This window comes from Argopecten irradians, chromosome 2, assembly GCF_041381155.1.
Source record: "Argopecten irradians isolate NY chromosome 2, Ai_NY, whole genome shotgun sequence".
In the NCBI taxonomy this organism is placed as follows: domain Eukaryota; kingdom Metazoa; phylum Mollusca; class Bivalvia; order Pectinida; family Pectinidae; genus Argopecten; species Argopecten irradians.
Window position 1 is genome coordinate 2,438,830 of NC_091135.1, and position 18,930 is coordinate 2,457,759.

Consider the following 18,930-nt stretch of genomic DNA (forward strand, 5'->3'; position numbering starts at 1 on the left):
CTGAGTCTGTGACTAGATGGTCCACAAATGTGACTTACCTCTGAGTCTGTGACTAGATGGTCAACCACTGTGACTTACCTCTGAGTCTGTGACTAGATGGTCCACCACTGTGACTTACCTCTGAGTCTGTGTCTAGATGGTCCACCACTGTGACTTACCTCTGAGTCTGTGACTAGATGGTCCACCACTGTGACTTACCTCTGAGTCTGTGACTAGATGGTCCACCACTGTGACTTACCTCTGAGTCTATTACTAGATGGTCCACCACTGTGACTTTCCTCTGAGTCTGTGACTAGATGGTCCACAAATGTGACTTACCTCTGAGTCTGTGACTAGATGGTCCAACACTGTAACTTACCTCTGAGTCTGTGTCTAGATGGTCCACCACTGTGACTTACCTCTGAGTCTGTGTCTAGATGGTCCACCACTGTGACTTACCTCTGAGTCTGTGACTAGATGGTCCACCACTGTGACTTACCTCCAAGTCTGTGACTAGATGGTCCAACACTGTGACTTACCTTTGAGTCAATGACTAGATGGTCCAACACTGTGACTTACCTCTGAGTCTGTGACTAGATGGTCCATTACTGTGACTTACCTCTGAGTCTGTGACTAGATGGTCCACCACTGTGACTTACCTCTGAGTCTGTGACTAGATGGTCCAACACTGTAACTTACCTCTGAGTCTGTGTCTAGATGGTCCACCACTGTGACTTACCTCTGAGTCTGTGACTAGATGGTCCACCACTGTGACTTACCTCTGAGTCTGTGACTAGATGGTCCACCACTGTGACTTACCTCTGAGTCTGTGACTAGATGGTCCACCACTGTGACTTACCTCTGAGTCTGTGACTAGATGGTCCACCACTGTGACTTACCTCTGAGTCTATGACTAGATGGTCCACCACTGTGACTTTCCTCTGAGTCTGTGACTAGATGGTCCACAAATGTGACTTACCTCTGAGTCTGTGACTAGATGGTCCAACACTGTAACTTACCTCTGAGTCTGTGTCTAGATGGTCCACCACTGTGACGTACCTCTGAGTCTGTGACTAGATGGTCCACCACTGTGACTTACCTCCAAGTCTGTGACTAGATGGTCCAACACTGTGACTTACCTTTGAGTCAATGACTAGATGGTCCAACACTGTGACTTACCTCTGAGTCTGTGACTAGATGGTCCATTACTGTGACTTACCTCTGAGTCTGTGACTAGATGGTCCATTACTGTGACTTACCTCTGAGTCTGTGACTAGATGGTCCACCACTGTGACTTACCTCTGAGTCTGTGACTAGATGGTCCAACACTTTGACTTACCTCCAAGTGTGTGACTAGATGGTCCATAACTGTGACTTACCTCTGAGTCTGTGACTAGATGGTCCACCACTTTGACTTACCTCTAGCTGAGTTTGTAGTGTATATTAGTCACCTGCTGCTGAGCACAGTGAATGACCGTACCCACACATACATCTGTTCAGTAAAACAGTCTCTGATAACTGAAGCTCAATATTAAATACTGATTTTTAGAGGTCTCTATGACTTATCTGAAAATAATGTGTTTAATCGGTATATTCAAAAATTTAATTAAAAATCTTATAATAATGTAAGTACGAAATTTCATTGTTTTCGTTATTTCAACTACTAAAAAATTTTATAGACTCTGATTATTAAGTATTTTTTTTTAATCTAATTTTCTGATGTTTTACTGAGTTTGTTGATGTATGTAAATATTTATGTGCCAAATGGTGTGAGGGAGAACAATGTCTAATCTGACATCTTGTCCAAAGCAGACACGCATCAAAACCTTGTCTATACTGTTGTATAATACCGACTAAGAAATGTGTCCATTTACAGAGGGTGTCAGATTAGACATGGTTTGCTGCATCCTACAGTTTGTATTAACCAACATTTATCATACTTTTCTCTCATTTCATACTTACTTTGGATATTTGGATTTGCTATTTGAAGAAGGTATAGTAAAATGTCTACCCAATTTGTATTTCAAATGTATTTTCAAGTTATGATTATCAATTTTATCAATTTTATAACAGCTGCCTATAACTTCAGAATTTTGAATACCCAAACTACCTGAAATATCTCCCCAATTGTCTTTTACTTTGAACTATGAACTTGAAAGTCATTTGTCTTATTAATTCCTGTTTATTTTGATAAAATAAGAATTTTGAGGGCTGGAGACGGGATGCGTTGATAAAATACAGATAAATATTTTGCATTTTCTAACTTATGAAAATCTCATAATCTTATTTGTCACTATTGTTACTCAACATCAGTCACATTTCTGAACTGTTCAAACTTGTCTCAAATATTCTTTTTGCTAACTAATTTAACTTCACCTTGAAGATTCCTGTTATTAACAATTCAATCTTTACATCAGATTCCTGTTATCACAATGGTGATATGTAAAACGATGGAGGGCACAATTGTCAATCAAATCTTTCTCTTTCACCAATTGTTGTTGAATCTTGTTTTCCTGCAAAAGTTGTCAGCATAAACGTTAATTTTCTTCCAAGTTATCCGAGTATACATTCAAGTTGTCCAAATTATTCTGCTTTTTTATCGTCTTTATATATATAGGCATTTAGCTGATAAACGCTGGAGCTCGTTCACCCTATATAAATTATAGGAAATGGGCAATTGGCATTCGAACTATGTTGATGAATTCAAAACTTCATAAAATAAGAATTTAACTTAGGATTACTTATATCAGCAGGTTGAGCGATTGCTGTAAATTGCAATTTGCTTTTTACAAAACTTTAAGCAATATCCCTGAATATGATAATCCATAGCACATTGTTGTAATTGATCTTGTTGGTATTTGTTTTATTATAGAGGAAGAGATTATTGCAGCCTATGTAGATGATGGTAAGAAACCTACCCCAAGTCATGGGAAACTGAAGCGACTGATGTCTACCACATCGGATGTAGGAAGTGCAACTGAGGATGAGGTGGAAGAGACAGGAGATTTAAAGGTTTGGACCATGTTTATATGAAATAAACAAAATGTTTTCAAAGACAAGTCTTAATATGAAAATTATCAACAAAAATCTTGATGGAAGACAGAGCAAATTTAGGAAGAGGAAAAAGGGTCAGAATGACCTATAGTCATCATGGTTCACCTGCCGACGTCTGCTCTGCGTAAAGGGACCGCGGTGGTCGAGTGGTTAATATGTCCTGACATTTTACCACAAGCCCTCCACCTCTGGGATGTGAGTTTGAATCCCATGTGGGGCAGTTGCCAGGTACTGACCGCTGGTCAGTGGTTTTTCACCAGGAACTCCAGCTTTTCTCCACCAATAAACCTGGCATGTCCTTACATGACCCTGGCTTTTAATAGGACGCTAAACTAATAAAACCAAAAATGTTGTGGGTAAACTTTTCACATTTTGGACTTCTTCTAAGTTCCCCCTGTGTGATTTGTCTGAAACTTGCCTGAAATAATCCCTTGGACCTCTTGTTAGGTTTGAAGCTTTGATGTCAAGGTCACAAAATGTTTCGCCAGTCGTCGTCTTCCATGCGTAAACCTTTCACATTTTGGACTTCTTCTAAGTTCTGCCGGTGTGATTTGGCCGAAACTTGCCTGAAATAATCCTTATATGCTTCTGACAAAGTATACATTTCAAGTTGATCCCAAATTACAAATGGCTACCATGACACCATATCTAATTAATTTCCAATACTACTGTTGCCAAGGTAGTCAGATGAGCGTTAAAGCCCTTGGACTCTTGTTAGGTTTGAAGCTCTGATGTCAAGGTCACAAATTCTATGTTTCCTTGGGACAATCCAGCACATCTTTCTTACTCAAACTGTACACTAGTATTGATCATACAAAATTTTATTGCAGGGAAAGAAGAAGAAGAAGAAGAAGGAAGAGAAGGAAGAATCGGCTCCATTTTCTCGTATAATCCGTCTGAACTCCCCTGAATGGCCCTTGATCTTATTTGGCACATTTTGTTCCATTTTGAATGGTGGCGTACAACCAGCTTTCGCGGTTATCTTTGCAGAAGTCATTGGTGTAAGTTCCTTCAAGTTGATTCTTTTTGATAAACAAGTGCGTTAAGGCTTTTATTTTTATAGTACAATTCATAGGCTCTTTAGGTATAGACCACTGAATTATATTGGGAAAAAAATCAGAAAAAAAACTTATTTTTATGCAAAATTGGTGCGTCAGTCTATTTTCCTGTGTGTTAATACTTAACACATAGCTTCTGTTTCCAGGTATTTGCTGAAGACGAAGAGACACAGAAAAAAAATGTGGCTATGTATTCTCTGATACTGGTTGGCATTGGTGCTGGAAGTTTCTTCGCTATGTTAGGACAGGTATAAAGTATTACCAAGATTAGTAAAGTGATTCTATTTTGTAAACACTAGCTAATTTAACAGATATTTTGGGGAGAGCTTTTTAAACATTGTTTACTATGATGTCAACTTGTCAGTACCATGTCAGTTTAATTTTCCGAATCAACTAGCATATGATGGGTGAAAGTTGATGGTGATATCGTAGATATTTTCTATGATATTGTTGTCTTCTCTTTACAATCCTGATATATGGTGATAGATATATAAGATAACAGTTCTATCTTGTACAGTGGAACCTCCCGAAACCGATCATGGTCGGTGCACATAATTTCGGTCGGTTTAGAGAGGGTTCGGTTTGGAGAAGTGAACCGAATACCGTTCATTACGATCCGAATTTAATCGATCGGAAGTCGTTTTTTACACTAGTGTACCGCATGTATGCCTAGTGTTCGTTAAAACCGACCGATATTGATTGTTAATGTGAATGTTATCACAAAAGAGAGAATCATACGTTTAAAAGGAATGGATTACAACAATCTTGATTCTGTTACCGCTTATAAACGTAGTTTAGTTAGTTAGTTGCGTGAATGTTCTTATGGATGTTCTCGTCTGCACTAACCTACATACGGCCGATCGCTTCCGGTTACGTCAAGAATCAAATTATATGGTCTAATTACACGATGATCAGTCGATGCCGGTCATTATATGACATAGTCATTTTCTAAAACAATACATGGCTTCGGCTTCTTCATCAGATAATATACGACATATGTAAATAAAAAAAAAACCCGTGTGATTTGAATACGAAACTATCTCTTTATTACTAGCTCTGCTTGTTTTCATACAGTTAACAAACCGCGTGCACGTGGTAGACTTGGGGTGTTCTCTGAACGCCAACATATTTATCAACAATAGGTAGGTGTTGTTTTAGGAAACAATAGGAAGGCAATTATATACTGTTTCATATAAGCTGTCTTTAATTTCACCTGTAAAGTCACCACAGATTTACCTGTATTTCAATCAGTATCATAGGTAACATTGGTGGGTTTTGGAAAATAATTCCTTCAATGTATTCCGTACAATTACAATGTAAATTATTAATTAAAGATAATCTGTGCTTTAATATACATAAAATCATAAATATTGCAAATGCTAAGAATTAATATGGAGCTACATGTGGATTATTAAGAACGATGCATTTTGAGTTCCAGGTGAAATATGTTTTTACAAATCATATCTCAATTTTATCAGAAAAACAGGTTTCTTGATCAGTGTATATTCTAATGTAACAGTATTCTGTATTGACATAGGAGTTCTCGTAGGGCTACATTCTTAGCCAACTTTCATTTCTTGTGACCGTGCATAGTTGCGCATGATTTCTTTTATCGCATAGACGTACACCTTGAAGTATTTGGTTAGAAAGTGGAGTGGAGAAAAACAATATCATAAAAGTTTAAATTAATATTGTCGGAAATTTTGACCTGTTGATTATAGTTTAAGTTGGTAATCTATTGAAGCCGACACAAACACACATATATGATGTTTTATAAACATTGGTAATAATATATCATTGGTTTTTAATGCTCTATATGTTTTTTAGATACAAAATATTTTTAGAAGTCACTTAATAATATAAAAATACTAAATGAAATGAGATTGGAGACTGTTACTTAGGGTCTTAACCATATTCATTTTAATACATATTATAGATGTTAATGTTGCAATACTGGCAAAATTATTTCAAGTCGAAATGTTGTAGGTCTTGTAATTCTCAAAATGTTGCAAACTTTTAGTGCTCAGAATACCAAATTAACAGTTTTCTATTTTTTTCTGTTTAAAGATTACTATTATAGTACATATACCAATTTGTATCTACAATGTAGTAATAATGTTTGCGGAAAATCAACCATAGGAAAGAAATTTATATGTTATTTCTAACATGCACAAAAATATATCATTTTACTGCGCTGTTAACGGACAACAGTTTAATTATGGGTGCTCTTTTGCTATAATGATATACATTTACATTATAATGTAACATCACGCTGATCTAGAAATATCATCTTAGGATAAGAAAGCAGGAAAATTATATAGTTATGATAAATGATGCATCCTAATGCAACTTTCAAAATATATTGTATGTTCTGTTAACTTAAAAAGGTCAGTCAAGTACAAGTAATTCATTTTTAAAATTTGGAAATCATATTTGACATAAATTCACTTACTCTTTTGTAGGTAATTAATGCAGATGTTACATGTACATGTACTATATATGTATATAAGGTCACTTAACAGACATATATGGAAGACCTTGTTGAAATATATCACGTTTCAACAGGCAAAAGGCTTGTATTATTTCAAACTTTTAACCAAATTAGTGATACACTAAGTTGAAATAGGATAATTCTTTATTGGATTTTTTTCTTTGATATTACTGAATGGGAAAGTTACTTCCATGTGAAATAAGTTTCAAAGAATTTTGCTTGATTTTAGTATCAATCTATTGAAAATCTAACAAGATTTATACCAGAGATTTTAGATATATCAAGGAAATCTTTAAAATTCTTGAAATAAAATCATTGTGAATTTAATTTAATTTCATTCATAGATTCTACTTTTTATATTTTCATAGCTATTAACAGAAACATATATTATGTATATATGTATCTGATATTAAATATGAACACTTGTTGAAATAAAAATTAATCAATATACATTTAGATATCAACACTGGTAACTTTTACAGGTAAATTTACCTGTTGGCATTGGGTCTGCTTTTAGGAAAAAGACTATAACCACTGTCACAACAAACTGCCCCACAGGTAAATCCAAAATGTTGGCGTTCAGAGATACACCCGTAGACTTTCGTTAAATATCTAAACAATAGACATGATTAAATAATTTCATCACTATTTCGGGTATAATTACCGTGTACCTGTAGCCTTCACATCTGTATACATGCCCCAGGACATGGCATGCGACAACTATGGTACAGGTACGTGTGTATTTCACGGTCGGTTGGTCAGACCTCATTGCAATCTATCGGTGTCGCTCAGGTAAGGCCGGAATTGGGAGGGATCGGTTTTGGGAAGTTTTATATACTATTAATAAAGAGGAATTCATTCCGTACATGACATCCATGTTCGGTTTCTAGAGGTGATCGGTTTTGAGAAGGTTCGGTTTCGGGAGGTTCCACTGTAACTCTCTCATACATATTTACTCCTAGCTAGCCCTTTATTTGTTGGTCATTTACGGTAATTCTAACGATGTTGACGGTAATTTTCAAAGTATTACAAACACTGAAACTAGTTGTGTTACAAATATTATATAATAACCTTACTGACCTAGAGAATGTGTGTCAGAATTTTGCTCTAACTGCTCTAGATTCTTCGATGTCCTTTCTAAATGAAAGGTAGAATATTTCAAATTGTAGAGTTTAAGAACTATGTTTTTATACAGTGTATTAAAATAGATGATTTACTTTCAGGCTTACTTATTTGGAAAATCTGGAGAATGTTTGACATTAAGGATCCGACAGATGGTTTTTAGGGCTATGTTGAGACAGGTATACATTATTGAGTATCAGATTGGTTTGAAATCACTGGTTTTCTTATCGATGTCAACTTTAAAACCAATGTGAATCATTCAGTCATTCTTGTCAAGGTGATTTTAAAAATGCTCATGATTAATCATGTAGTACCTGAATCACCTTTAACTCATTTAGACTATTCAAAATCAAAGGCTAGACCAGTCTATTATGAAATTTCAGGGGTGTATATTAGTTAGATAAAGTGCAGTGAATTCAAGTCTTCTAACATTGACTCAATATCAGAAGTCAGAAGTTTCTACTTCAAACTTGGTTTATACCATTGTGCATGTCAATAATGCCTTTTTGAAACTTAAAGATACCTATGTTTATAAAGGTAAAAAAAAAACCTATCATAAAGAAGAAGTCAAACCTGGCTGATATGTTTAATTTATCATATGTTTATACAGGACATTTCCTGGTTTGATGATCACAAAAATAGTACTGGAGCCTTAACAACAAGACTAGCTACAGATGCATCACAGGTCCATGGGGTAAGTTAACATGAAAATGTTAAAAATGACCAGTCAACTGGCGATCAAAGTTATATAATTATCTTTAGATCTACAGTTTGATAATGATCGGAAAAATAGTGGGTATAAAAGAAAGTTATTGTATGTGTCATAGATACTGTTGTCATATTGTAATAATTTATCAAATCTAGGTGCTGGAACAGTTTATTATCAAAATTTAAGTGATGAGTGATTCCGATTGTTTACTTCAGGCTGCAGGAGCCCGAATTGGTAGCTTTTTCCAGGCCTTGGCTAACATGGGGACAGCCATTGTCATAGCATTTATCTATGGCTGGAAGCTTACTCTGGTCATCTTTGCCTTCCTGCCGATCATCGCTGTCGCTGGGATGTTGGAAATGAAGATGCTGACTGGGGTAGCTGGACAGAATAAAGAGGCTTTGGAAGATGCTGGGAAAGTTGCCACAGAAGCAATAGAAAACATCCGAACGGTGGCAAGCTTGTCTAAGGAGCCAAGATTTCTGAAGTTGTACGTCGCTGATCTGGAGGTGCCCTACAAAGCTGCTCTGAAAAAGGTTCACCTGGTAGGGCTAGCCTTCTCAGTGTCACAGGCTGTGCTTTTCTTTGCTTACGCAGCCGCCTTTTACTTTGGAGCCTACCTAATAAGGGAGAATGAAATGTCATTTGTCGATGTGTTCAAGTAAGTGAGATACAGGATTTGTTCTGTTATTGTAATAATATCACATATAGTTACTATCAATGTTGTCAAGGATTTTGCTTTGAAATGATGATGATATGAATCACCTATGTGAGATGTGTACTTTTATTTAGGATGAAAAACAAGTTCATATTTCTATTGAGCCAGCAAGTCCTTACTTTCACTTTATATAGATAATACACAAGGTATTCCCTGCTATTGTATCTCCTGTGGAGTCAGTATTTAGTCCTTACTTTCACTTAATATATAGATAATACACAGGGAATTCCCTGCTATTGTATCTCCTGTGGAGTCAGTATTTAGTCCTTACTTTCACTTAATATATAGATAATACACAGGGAATTCCCTGCTATTGTATCTCCTGTGGAGTCAGTATTTAGTCCTTACTTTCACTTAATATATAGATAATACACAGGGAATTCCCTGCTATTGTATCTCCTGTGGAGTCAGTATTTAGTACTTATTTTCACATTATATAGATAATACACAGGGAATTCCCTGCTATTGTATCTCCTGTGGAGTCAGTATTTAATTTAGTAGTTATTTTCACATTATATAGATAATACACAGGGAATTCCCTGCTATTGTATCTCCTGTGGAGTCAGTATTTAGTCCTTACTTTCACTTAATATATAGATAATACACAGGGAATTCCCTGCTATTGTATCTCCTGTGGAGTCAGTATTTAGTACTTATTTTCACATTATATAGATAATACACAGGGTATTACCTGCTATTGTATCTCCTGTGGAGTCAGTATTTAGTCCTTACTTTCACTTAATATATAGATAATACACAGGGAATTCCCTGCTATTGTATCTCCTGTGGAGTCAGTATTTAGTACTTATTTTCACATTATATAGATAATACACAGGGTATTACCTGCTATTGTATCTCCTGTGGAGTCAGTATTTAGTCCTTACTTGCACTTTATATAGATAATACACAGGGAATTCCCTGCTATTGTATCTCCTGTGGAGTCAGTATTTAGTACTTATTTTCACATTATAAAGATAATACACAGGGTATTACCTGCTATTGTATCTCCTGTGGAGTCAGTATTTATTACTTATTTTCACATTATATAGATAATACACAGGGTATTACCTGCTATTGTATCTCCTGTGGAGTCAGTATTTAGTACTTATTTTCACATTATAAAGATAATACACAGGGTATTACCTGCTATTGTATCTCCTGTGGAGTCAGTATTTAGTCCTTACTTTCACTTAATATATAGATAATACACAGGGAATTCCCTGCTATTGTATCTCCTGTGGAGTCAGTATTTAGTACTTATTTTCACATTATATAGATAATACACAGGGAATTCCCTGCTATTGTATCTCCTGTGGAGTCAGTATTTAGTACTTATTTTCACATTATATAGATAATACAGAGGGTATTACCTGCTATTGTATCTCCTGTGGAGTCAGTATTTAGTACTTATTTTCACATTATATAGATAATACACAGGGTATTTCCTGCTATTGTATCTCCTTTGGAGTCAGTATTTAGTACTTACTTTCATTTTATATAGATAATACACAAGATATTCCCTGTATTTAGTCCATACTTTCACTTTATATGGATAATACACAGGGTATTCCATGCTCTTGTATCACCTGTGGAGTCAGTATTTAGTCCTTATTTTCACATTTTATATATGTTACACAGGGTATTCTCTGCCATTGTGTTTGGAGCTATGGCTGTTGGACAAGCAAGTGCATTTGCCCCAGATGCATCTAAAGCAGGAGTGTCTGCAGCTGCAATTTTCAAACTCCTTGACCAAGAACCTAAAATAAATTGGGAGTCTGAAGACGGACAGAAACCAGTAAGAAACATAACTTGATTTAAAATTTCATAATCAAAGAATACATGAATAGGACAAAGGTAGTTCTATCATATATATGTGTTAAGTACCTCTTTGAAAATATATTTTGACAATTTCAGGCTAAATAAATTGTATTTGACTATGAATATCTACTGAACTGCAGAAATGCAAGCAGATATTGACTTTCCTTTTTTGTAAATAATGGGTAATGTCAAAGCTGAATTTTTTATGTTATTTCTACACATTAGGAATCTAAATAAATTTAACCCATTTAAATAGCAACTTTATTTCCAAGAATATTTTAATTTTAACTTTTCAGGTAAAATATGTTAGTTCAGTGTCGTTCAATAACACCAAATTCCACTACCCGACTCGTCCAGACATCAAGGTTCTGCAGGGACTGTCTCTTAGTGTAGCCCCAGGGGAGACCCTCGCCCTTGTAGGGGCCAGTGGATGTGGCAAAAGTACGACAGTCCAACTTATAGAGAGGTTCTACGATCCTGATGAAGGATCTGTGGTAAGTGGATGGTTTGTAAGAGGGAGACTAGCTAATAAGATTTCCTCTTTATCTATCCCTGATGTATTGTATTGGTGAGGTACAGTTTATAGAGAAGTTCTATGATCCTGATGAAGGATCTGTGGTAAGTGGATGGTTTGTAAGAGGGAGACTAGCTAATAAGATTTCCTCTTTATCTATCCCTGATGTATTGTATTGGTGAGGTACAGTTTATAGAGAAGTTCTATGATCCTGATGAAGGATCTGTGGTAAGTGGATGGTTTGTAAGAGGGAGACTAGCTAATAAGATTTCCTCTTTATCTATCCCTGATGTATTGTATTGGTGAGGTACAGTTTATAGAGAAGTTCTATGATCCTGATGAAGGATCTGTGGTAAGTGGATGGTTTGTAAGAGGGAGACTAGCTAATAAGATTTCCTCTTTATCTATCCCTGATGTATTGTATTGGTGAGGTACAGTTTATAGAGAAGTTCTATGATCCTGATGAAAGATCTGTGGTAAGTGGATGGTTTGTAAGAGGGAGACTAGCTAATAAGATTTCCTCTTTATCTATCCCTGATGAATTGTATTGGTGAGGTACAGTTTATAGAGAAGTTCTATGATCCTGATGAAGGATCTGTGGTAAGTGGATGGTTTGTAAGAGGGAGACTAGCTAATAAGATTTCCTCTTTATCTATCCCTGATGTATTGTATTGGTGAGGTACAGTTTATAGAGAAGTTCTATGATCCTGATGAAGGATCTGTGGTAAGTGGATGGTTTGTAAGAGGGAGACTAGCTAATAAGATTTCCTCTTTATCTATCCCTGATGTATTGTATTGGTGAGGTACAGTTTATAGAGAAGTTCTATGATCCTGATGAAGGATCTGTGGTAAGAACCTTATTTTCCAAAGGACAATCAGCACCTTTTTTTTTTTTTTTCCTGGAAATTGGATGTACTTCTTATATACCAATGTAGATACGTTATACAGGTTTCATTCTAAGGACCTAAGCTTAAAAAATGATATTTTCCACAGATAATTGATCACTTTCCTATTCCCGTTACATTACACAGATAATTGATCACTTTCCCATTCCTGTTACACTACATAGCTGATTGATCACTATCCTATCCCGGACCTGAATATACAGTGGCTACGTGAACAGATCGGTATTGTGTCCCAGGAGCCAATCCTCTTTGACTGTAGCATCGCAGAGAACATCGCCTATGGAGACAACACCAGAGATATACCAATGGACGAGATCATTGCTGCTGCCAGGAATGCAAATATCCATGAATTTATTTCATCATTACCCGATGTAAGATAGACCTCTCGCTTACTGAAAATCAACTTCTTTCGAGTGCGACTTAGGTATTTCAATTCAAGTAAATTTCCAGTAAAGTTTGTTTTCATCAACAACAACTTATGACTTTAGATGCATTAATTTTTATACAGTCCTATTTTAATTAACAATTAAAGGATTGTTAGATTGCATTTATTGGAGATATAAATGCAATCTAACAATCCTTTTATTGTTATATTTACATTTTACTTTCTAGTTCAAAGTAAAACATAAGTAAGATGCGAGTGAACATTTGAAATTCCCGCTTCAACCATTTAACCTCAACAGCCTCAAAAATAGTCCCTATAAAAAATTGAAAAGATAACAAAATTTCAATGTTTTTCAATAGCTTTTCAGTTCACTTTCAATTATCCAGACTATTGATGTCATTTTTCCCGCACAGACTAACATGTTGTCAGTAAACAAGACCCACATTCATTTATGTAGATATTACTACACCAAGTCTAGGCTGCATTTATTGGCTCATAATGCAGATCACGATTAGCAATAGTGTAATGGGAGTTGCAGTGGCAAAATGTAAATATTGCGTAATAAAATTGATGTTTGAGGGAATTCATTAGTTATAAGTGTAAGCATTCATTCCTGACAGACCTTATAGTTTGCACCTCATCTTCTATGAACAGGGATACGATACAAGTCGAGGAACAGGGATACGATACAAGTGTCGGAGACAAAGGGACGCAACTCAGTGGTGGACAGAAACAACGAGTGGCCATCGCTCGGGCCTTGGTCAGAAATCCCAAAATCTTGCTGTTGGACGAGGCAACGTCTGCCCTCGATACAGAGAGTGAGAAGGTAATATAACTCGGACTAATTAACTTATACTGAAAACTGACATATTATTTTAATCAACATTAGCTCTGGATTAGCCTACTAGCTGCAACAATAGACCTCACTAATGTTAAACAGTAAATTTTCATGAGGATAAACTAAACAAGTACTTAAACCATGTATTGGTTGGTACCATCAACTCCTGTCAGTCTTGCTCAGATATGTGGGGTATTTTTATCTTTCTGGTCTTACAAATACAAGAGTTCAAATTAATGTATTATAAATGTTTATAGGTTATCTGTTGTACCTGCTTAATCATATTGATCACAATTTCAACGGTATCAATCAAAATACTAAACAATGTTGTAGAATTTGCCAATATTTCTTGTTTCATGTTTCATAAGGAATGTAGAATAATACTTTTATATCATATTTTGCTTCTTGGTTATGTAACAGAATTAGCCTCACTGAATTGTCCCTTTACTGCATTATGTATTAATGTGATGTATTGAAGATTTCTGGTGTTATTTTCAGGTTGTTCAAGAAGCCCTGGACAAGGCCAGAGAAGGAAGGACGTGTATTGTGATTGCACATCGTCTGTCCACAATCCAGAACGCTAACAAAATCTGTGTCATCAAACACGGCGAGGTTGTAGAAGAGGGACGACACAGTGACTTAATGTCTAAACAAGGAATTTACTACAAACTCCAGTCAGCACAAGCTCGCAAAAAGTAAAATTAGTATAAGTACAGTGTTTCTAAATGACACAACAGTCCCAAGTGCTTCATACGCCTTTGTCTCATACATGTGGCTGTAAAGTTGTGAAAGTGGATCAAAATGATAAGGAATCTGTGCTTGCTCCAATTGTCAAAATGTATCTCTGTTTGCTTTTGTATCATGATTTTGTGTATTACATTGATTGGTGCAAAAAGGACACATTATTGTGAAAACTAGCTAGGAAATATTTATAATGGAATCTAGTAAGGACAGATTCATAGTGAAAACTAGCTGGTAGATGTTATTGGGGTGCAACTAGCGCTGAATTGTGGTATAGTGGTACAGTAGAACACAGTTATAATGAACCTCTGGGGACCAGCAAAATACCTTCGTTATAGGCATATATTATACACATATTGTAGACATTGTATAGGAATTCTAACGGGAATGACAATTACTACGTTATAAGTTATGAATTTCTTGTAAGCATGTTCGTTATAAACGTGTTTTACTGTATCGCCAAAGTGAAATTCTGGCAGAGTATGCAAAATTCATTGTAACATGAAGGAAACAAATGCAACAACTTTTTTTAAACAAAAAAAAATGCTTCTTCGTGTCATCAAGTTTTGACCAACGTTAATATTCATATTAAAATGTTTCTTTTTGCATAATGATATAAAACCATGAAACTTAAATGTAGCTATTAAAATAATCTTGTTGTTTATATTAAGATATATAAAATGTATTTCTGCTAGAGAACCAAATCTATTTAAGTGTTTATAGATGGGGATGTTACTGTGTGAATGGAAGCGCTGTTGAGGTTGTGAAGAAGGATTGACAAAATTGCTTCACTGTTGTGAGGAAAGTGTTACTGGGCCAACAGTTTATATTATTTTATTTCACAATTGTGGAAAATTGCTAAAACACGGGTAATCATACATAAAAAGTACTTAATCCTTGTGATTAAAGAACCATGACAGAAAGTGAGGTTCAAAAGAAAATGTTTTGATTTATTCAGAAAATATTTCCAGACTTTGTTTAGTGTTTAATTACCTAAATTATAAACAATTATTATTCTGACAGCTTAACACTACTGTCACAAACATGAATCTGATCTATATTAAAAATGGCCTGCTTTTTTATTGTAAATACACACAATATACCGGTATAGTTTGATTTTTAGAATATTTGTTAAGACGACCTGTGATATCATTATGTTTATGTAAAGATTTTTTTCCCTTGTGTATGATAACTATAGATATCTAGATATTATCTGTGTATTATTTGTGTATTACTAGATATTATCTGTATTATCACTCCGCGCTGCAGCTGTGATTGTCTGGCTGGATAGAGAGTTACGGTTAGGGATGTGTTAACTGATTCATTCTTTCTTTTTTTAAAAATGAGGAAACTTATAGACTATTTTTATATTTTTAAGGCCATTACTGCATTTTACTGTTCTCGTTCTACATAACTATTAGAAACAAAATGTGCAGATCATCTTCAATCCCTTTACAAGTTTCATTTTGAAATTAGAAAAAATCACATTTTTATCAAACTTGAGACTTGCTCAGTTTACTTACAGGTATTTTGACATTTTTTTTTAAATTCTTTTTTTGTTATTGTAGAAATGATTCCTGTTTTATTATGATTGTTTCTATCATATGAAGCATTTGGTAAAAAAATGATATTGTGTAGTTTATCTTTTTTTCATTCTGCTGCACAAGACAATCTTGAAAAATTATTAATGCTCGATGCAAGAAATATATCTTCATTATTAGCAAAATGTGTTCATTTCTGTTTTCTAACGGATTGATACAAGTTGTGTTGTTGGGAAAAAATATATGGTTTTGTGAGTTTGTATAAGAAAGTCACTTCCATTGTAGCTTATAGCATACCCCCTAGTTTTGAAAATCACCTTGTGAACAGGATATCTCAAGTTATATATCATTAACAGCAATGAAATTTGGCAGAGACATGTAGTTATAGATAAGGACGGAACTGATAAAACTTGGCGACAAACAGACATAAACTCTATTTTGAGGAATTAAAATATATTTCATTCCTTCTTTGTCTATAGTAATATATATTTAAATGAGAAACACAATGCATTATGGGAAATTATATGGCCGACGGTACCACTTCACACAAAAGAAATATAGTTTAAGAAAAGATTAAGGCAATTAAGAAATATTCATTATTTTTCTATTCTTAAATATGTTACTCAAAGTGTCATGACATCATAATTACCTGTGTTGGATAATCTATATTCCCTGGACACGTTGGGCCGAGACCCAACCAATACAACTTGTACATTGTTATCTTAATTGTGAATTTTATATTGTGTTGAAGAATATGAGATAAAAGATAAGTAATTAATTTCAACGTATTGAAACAAATTCAGTTTACCTCTTATAACCAGGACAGCCAAACATCTTTGATTTTTTTTGTCACCTATAATGAATTAAGCCCTCCTCCAGCAGGTATCTTTTAAAAGTACACAGTTGTACATGTGTGATACCGATAAGCAATCATACAGGAAAAAGTTTCCCCAATTATTTTTTTATCATATAACAATATTCTGATAAATTTGAATAAACAGCATTGTTAAATTTTGAATTTTATTAAATTTTCTAATATTAAAGTTAAGTTGATGCTATTTGAATTGGTCCCAACAATATTCTTACTAAGAAGATGCTGCTTCTGCATACGCTCACACTAAAATCCTGCTCAGAAAAAAAAAACTGTTCTGCACAAATCAATTTTTTTTTATAAAACTGTTGATCTATATATAACTTAACATTTGATGAATGACATCTGTCTTGAAAGAATTTTATGATTGTTTTAATACCAACATTGATAACAATTAAATACCAGAGGTCATTTGAATTGTCCTAATTAATTATTAGTTTAAACAGTGCATGTAAGTGTTAATAAAGAATATTAGTCAAAACCAATCATTGAACATTAATTAACTGGACCATCGTGCTACGAGGCCATTGGCCTCTTGTTTAAAAAAGTAATCAGTTGATTGTTAAGTGATTAGATGTTGTACAGAGGTTATCACCTGTATTATACAGTCTTATATGCAGGTGTCATTGCATGAGCAACACACAGAACACTTACTGCAACAGGCATCTGGCATGTTAAATGTGAAATAGACAGCTTCAAACAACTACATAAACGTCCCACCTAAGATTGACTGTCAAATCACACAATTCTCCATCATCCAACAAATTCGGATTTAATTGTTTGTTCTATAATTTTAGAATTTTACTGACTGTATTGATTATAAAAGTTTTATTTGGCTTTACACTGATATAGCGAATTAACAATCTAGAATGACAATTTTATCATAAAGATCTTGTTTTGACAGTACTTGATCCTGAATATAATCATATTAATGTATATATCTTTGTAATAGACACAACATTCATTTTTTTTTTTTTTTTTACTATTTCACTATCACTTCATCTTTTCACGTTTTTCGAATATCTGTCCAAAACACTGTTGCCTTGGTTTAATCTAAGGATTTATATAGTTTTATCCTTTACTGGACATATCTGTATTTTACATTTCAATCAGGTAGAAGTGTATATATTTTATATGTTAATTGTTACTCAGAGATGTTTTGAAAACATTTTACATATCTACATATATATGCACTATGCAACTATAATAAAAGTTGATATATAACTGGCCCTTATACCTTTTCCAGAGTCTCTATATTTACAGTCTAATAACTGAAGTATTTACAAGTGTTTTGATGGTGGACCATTAATTGAGTTAGAGGTGAGGAAACCCTTAGTTACATTATTGTGTATTAGGACATTAAGACCATCCTTGCGAGACTGCTGCTACTATACCCTGTTTATATAACACTTTAGATTCATCATTTTACTCTCAGAATATAAATGTATAACTGTATATTTCTAAGGTCTTTTTTGTTATTTTATTTCAGTCATTCAGGGAATTTATCATTCGAATGTGTCTTTACGTTTTATTTTATCATACAGGTGATTGTACAATAATGTGGCTGGTTCTTGCCATTCTCTTCAAAACACCAACCAACAATGGCATTCAATTAAAGTCTAAATGAACAAATAAAAATCACGATGAAATAAAATAGCAAAACGAAGCTGTATCAACTTACTAAATTTCACAATCCAGGAGTGCTTGGAAATGTTTGAATTTAGATTTGTGAATATGTCTGATGCACAGTGTATATATATCCTTGTCGGAAGAGTTTGTTAATACAGATATAGAAAAATCAAAATGTTTTTTACCAGTACACAAATACTTATATATTGCTTATAAGTTTATATAGTGATGATGATTATTTGATCTTGGTATTGTAAAATCCAGGTCTCTGTTTATTGTTGTGATTATTTTATCATTATCATAATAAAGCATTGTATACACCATAACACAAGTTTACTGTTTTATCTCTCCTGCTGCAGAGATTGTGAGGTTTTTATCTCTCCTGCTACAGAGATTGTGAAGTTTTTATTAGCCCACAATTATCAGATGGTGGGCTATTCAAATCGCTTTTCGTCCGTGGTCCTTGGTCCATCTTTCTGTCCGTTAACAATTCTTTTTACTGTTATTTCTCAGAAAATACTAAAGGGATTTTTCTCAAATTTCATATGTAGGTTCCC

General features: G+C 34.4%; 1 protein-coding gene across 2 annotated transcripts in view; it reads left to right on the plus strand.

Moving 5' to 3' along the window:
* The window catches only part of LOC138314122 (ATP-dependent translocase ABCB1-like), a 66,374-nt gene extending 47,670 nt beyond the window's left edge, over positions 1-18,704 (plus strand). For both annotated transcript variants that reach the window (XM_069254300.1, XM_069254299.1), the window contains exons 20-30: positions 2,852-2,991; positions 3,864-4,034; positions 4,238-4,339; positions 7,806-7,883; positions 8,315-8,398; positions 8,629-9,074; positions 10,770-10,926; positions 11,246-11,443; positions 12,533-12,739; positions 13,433-13,579; positions 14,090-18,704. In XM_069254300.1, coding sequence (XP_069110401.1) covers positions 2,852-2,991; positions 3,864-4,034; positions 4,238-4,339; positions 7,806-7,883; positions 8,315-8,398; positions 8,629-9,074; positions 10,770-10,926; positions 11,246-11,443; positions 12,533-12,739; positions 13,433-13,579; positions 14,090-14,290 — 1,931 coding nt within the window. In that variant the 3' untranslated portion in view covers positions 14,291-18,704. The remainder of the gene's footprint in view (positions 1-2,851; positions 2,992-3,863; positions 4,035-4,237; positions 4,340-7,805; positions 7,884-8,314; positions 8,399-8,628; positions 9,075-10,769; positions 10,927-11,245; positions 11,444-12,532; positions 12,740-13,432; positions 13,580-14,089) is intronic.
* Positions 18,705-18,930: the final 226 nt, after the last annotated feature.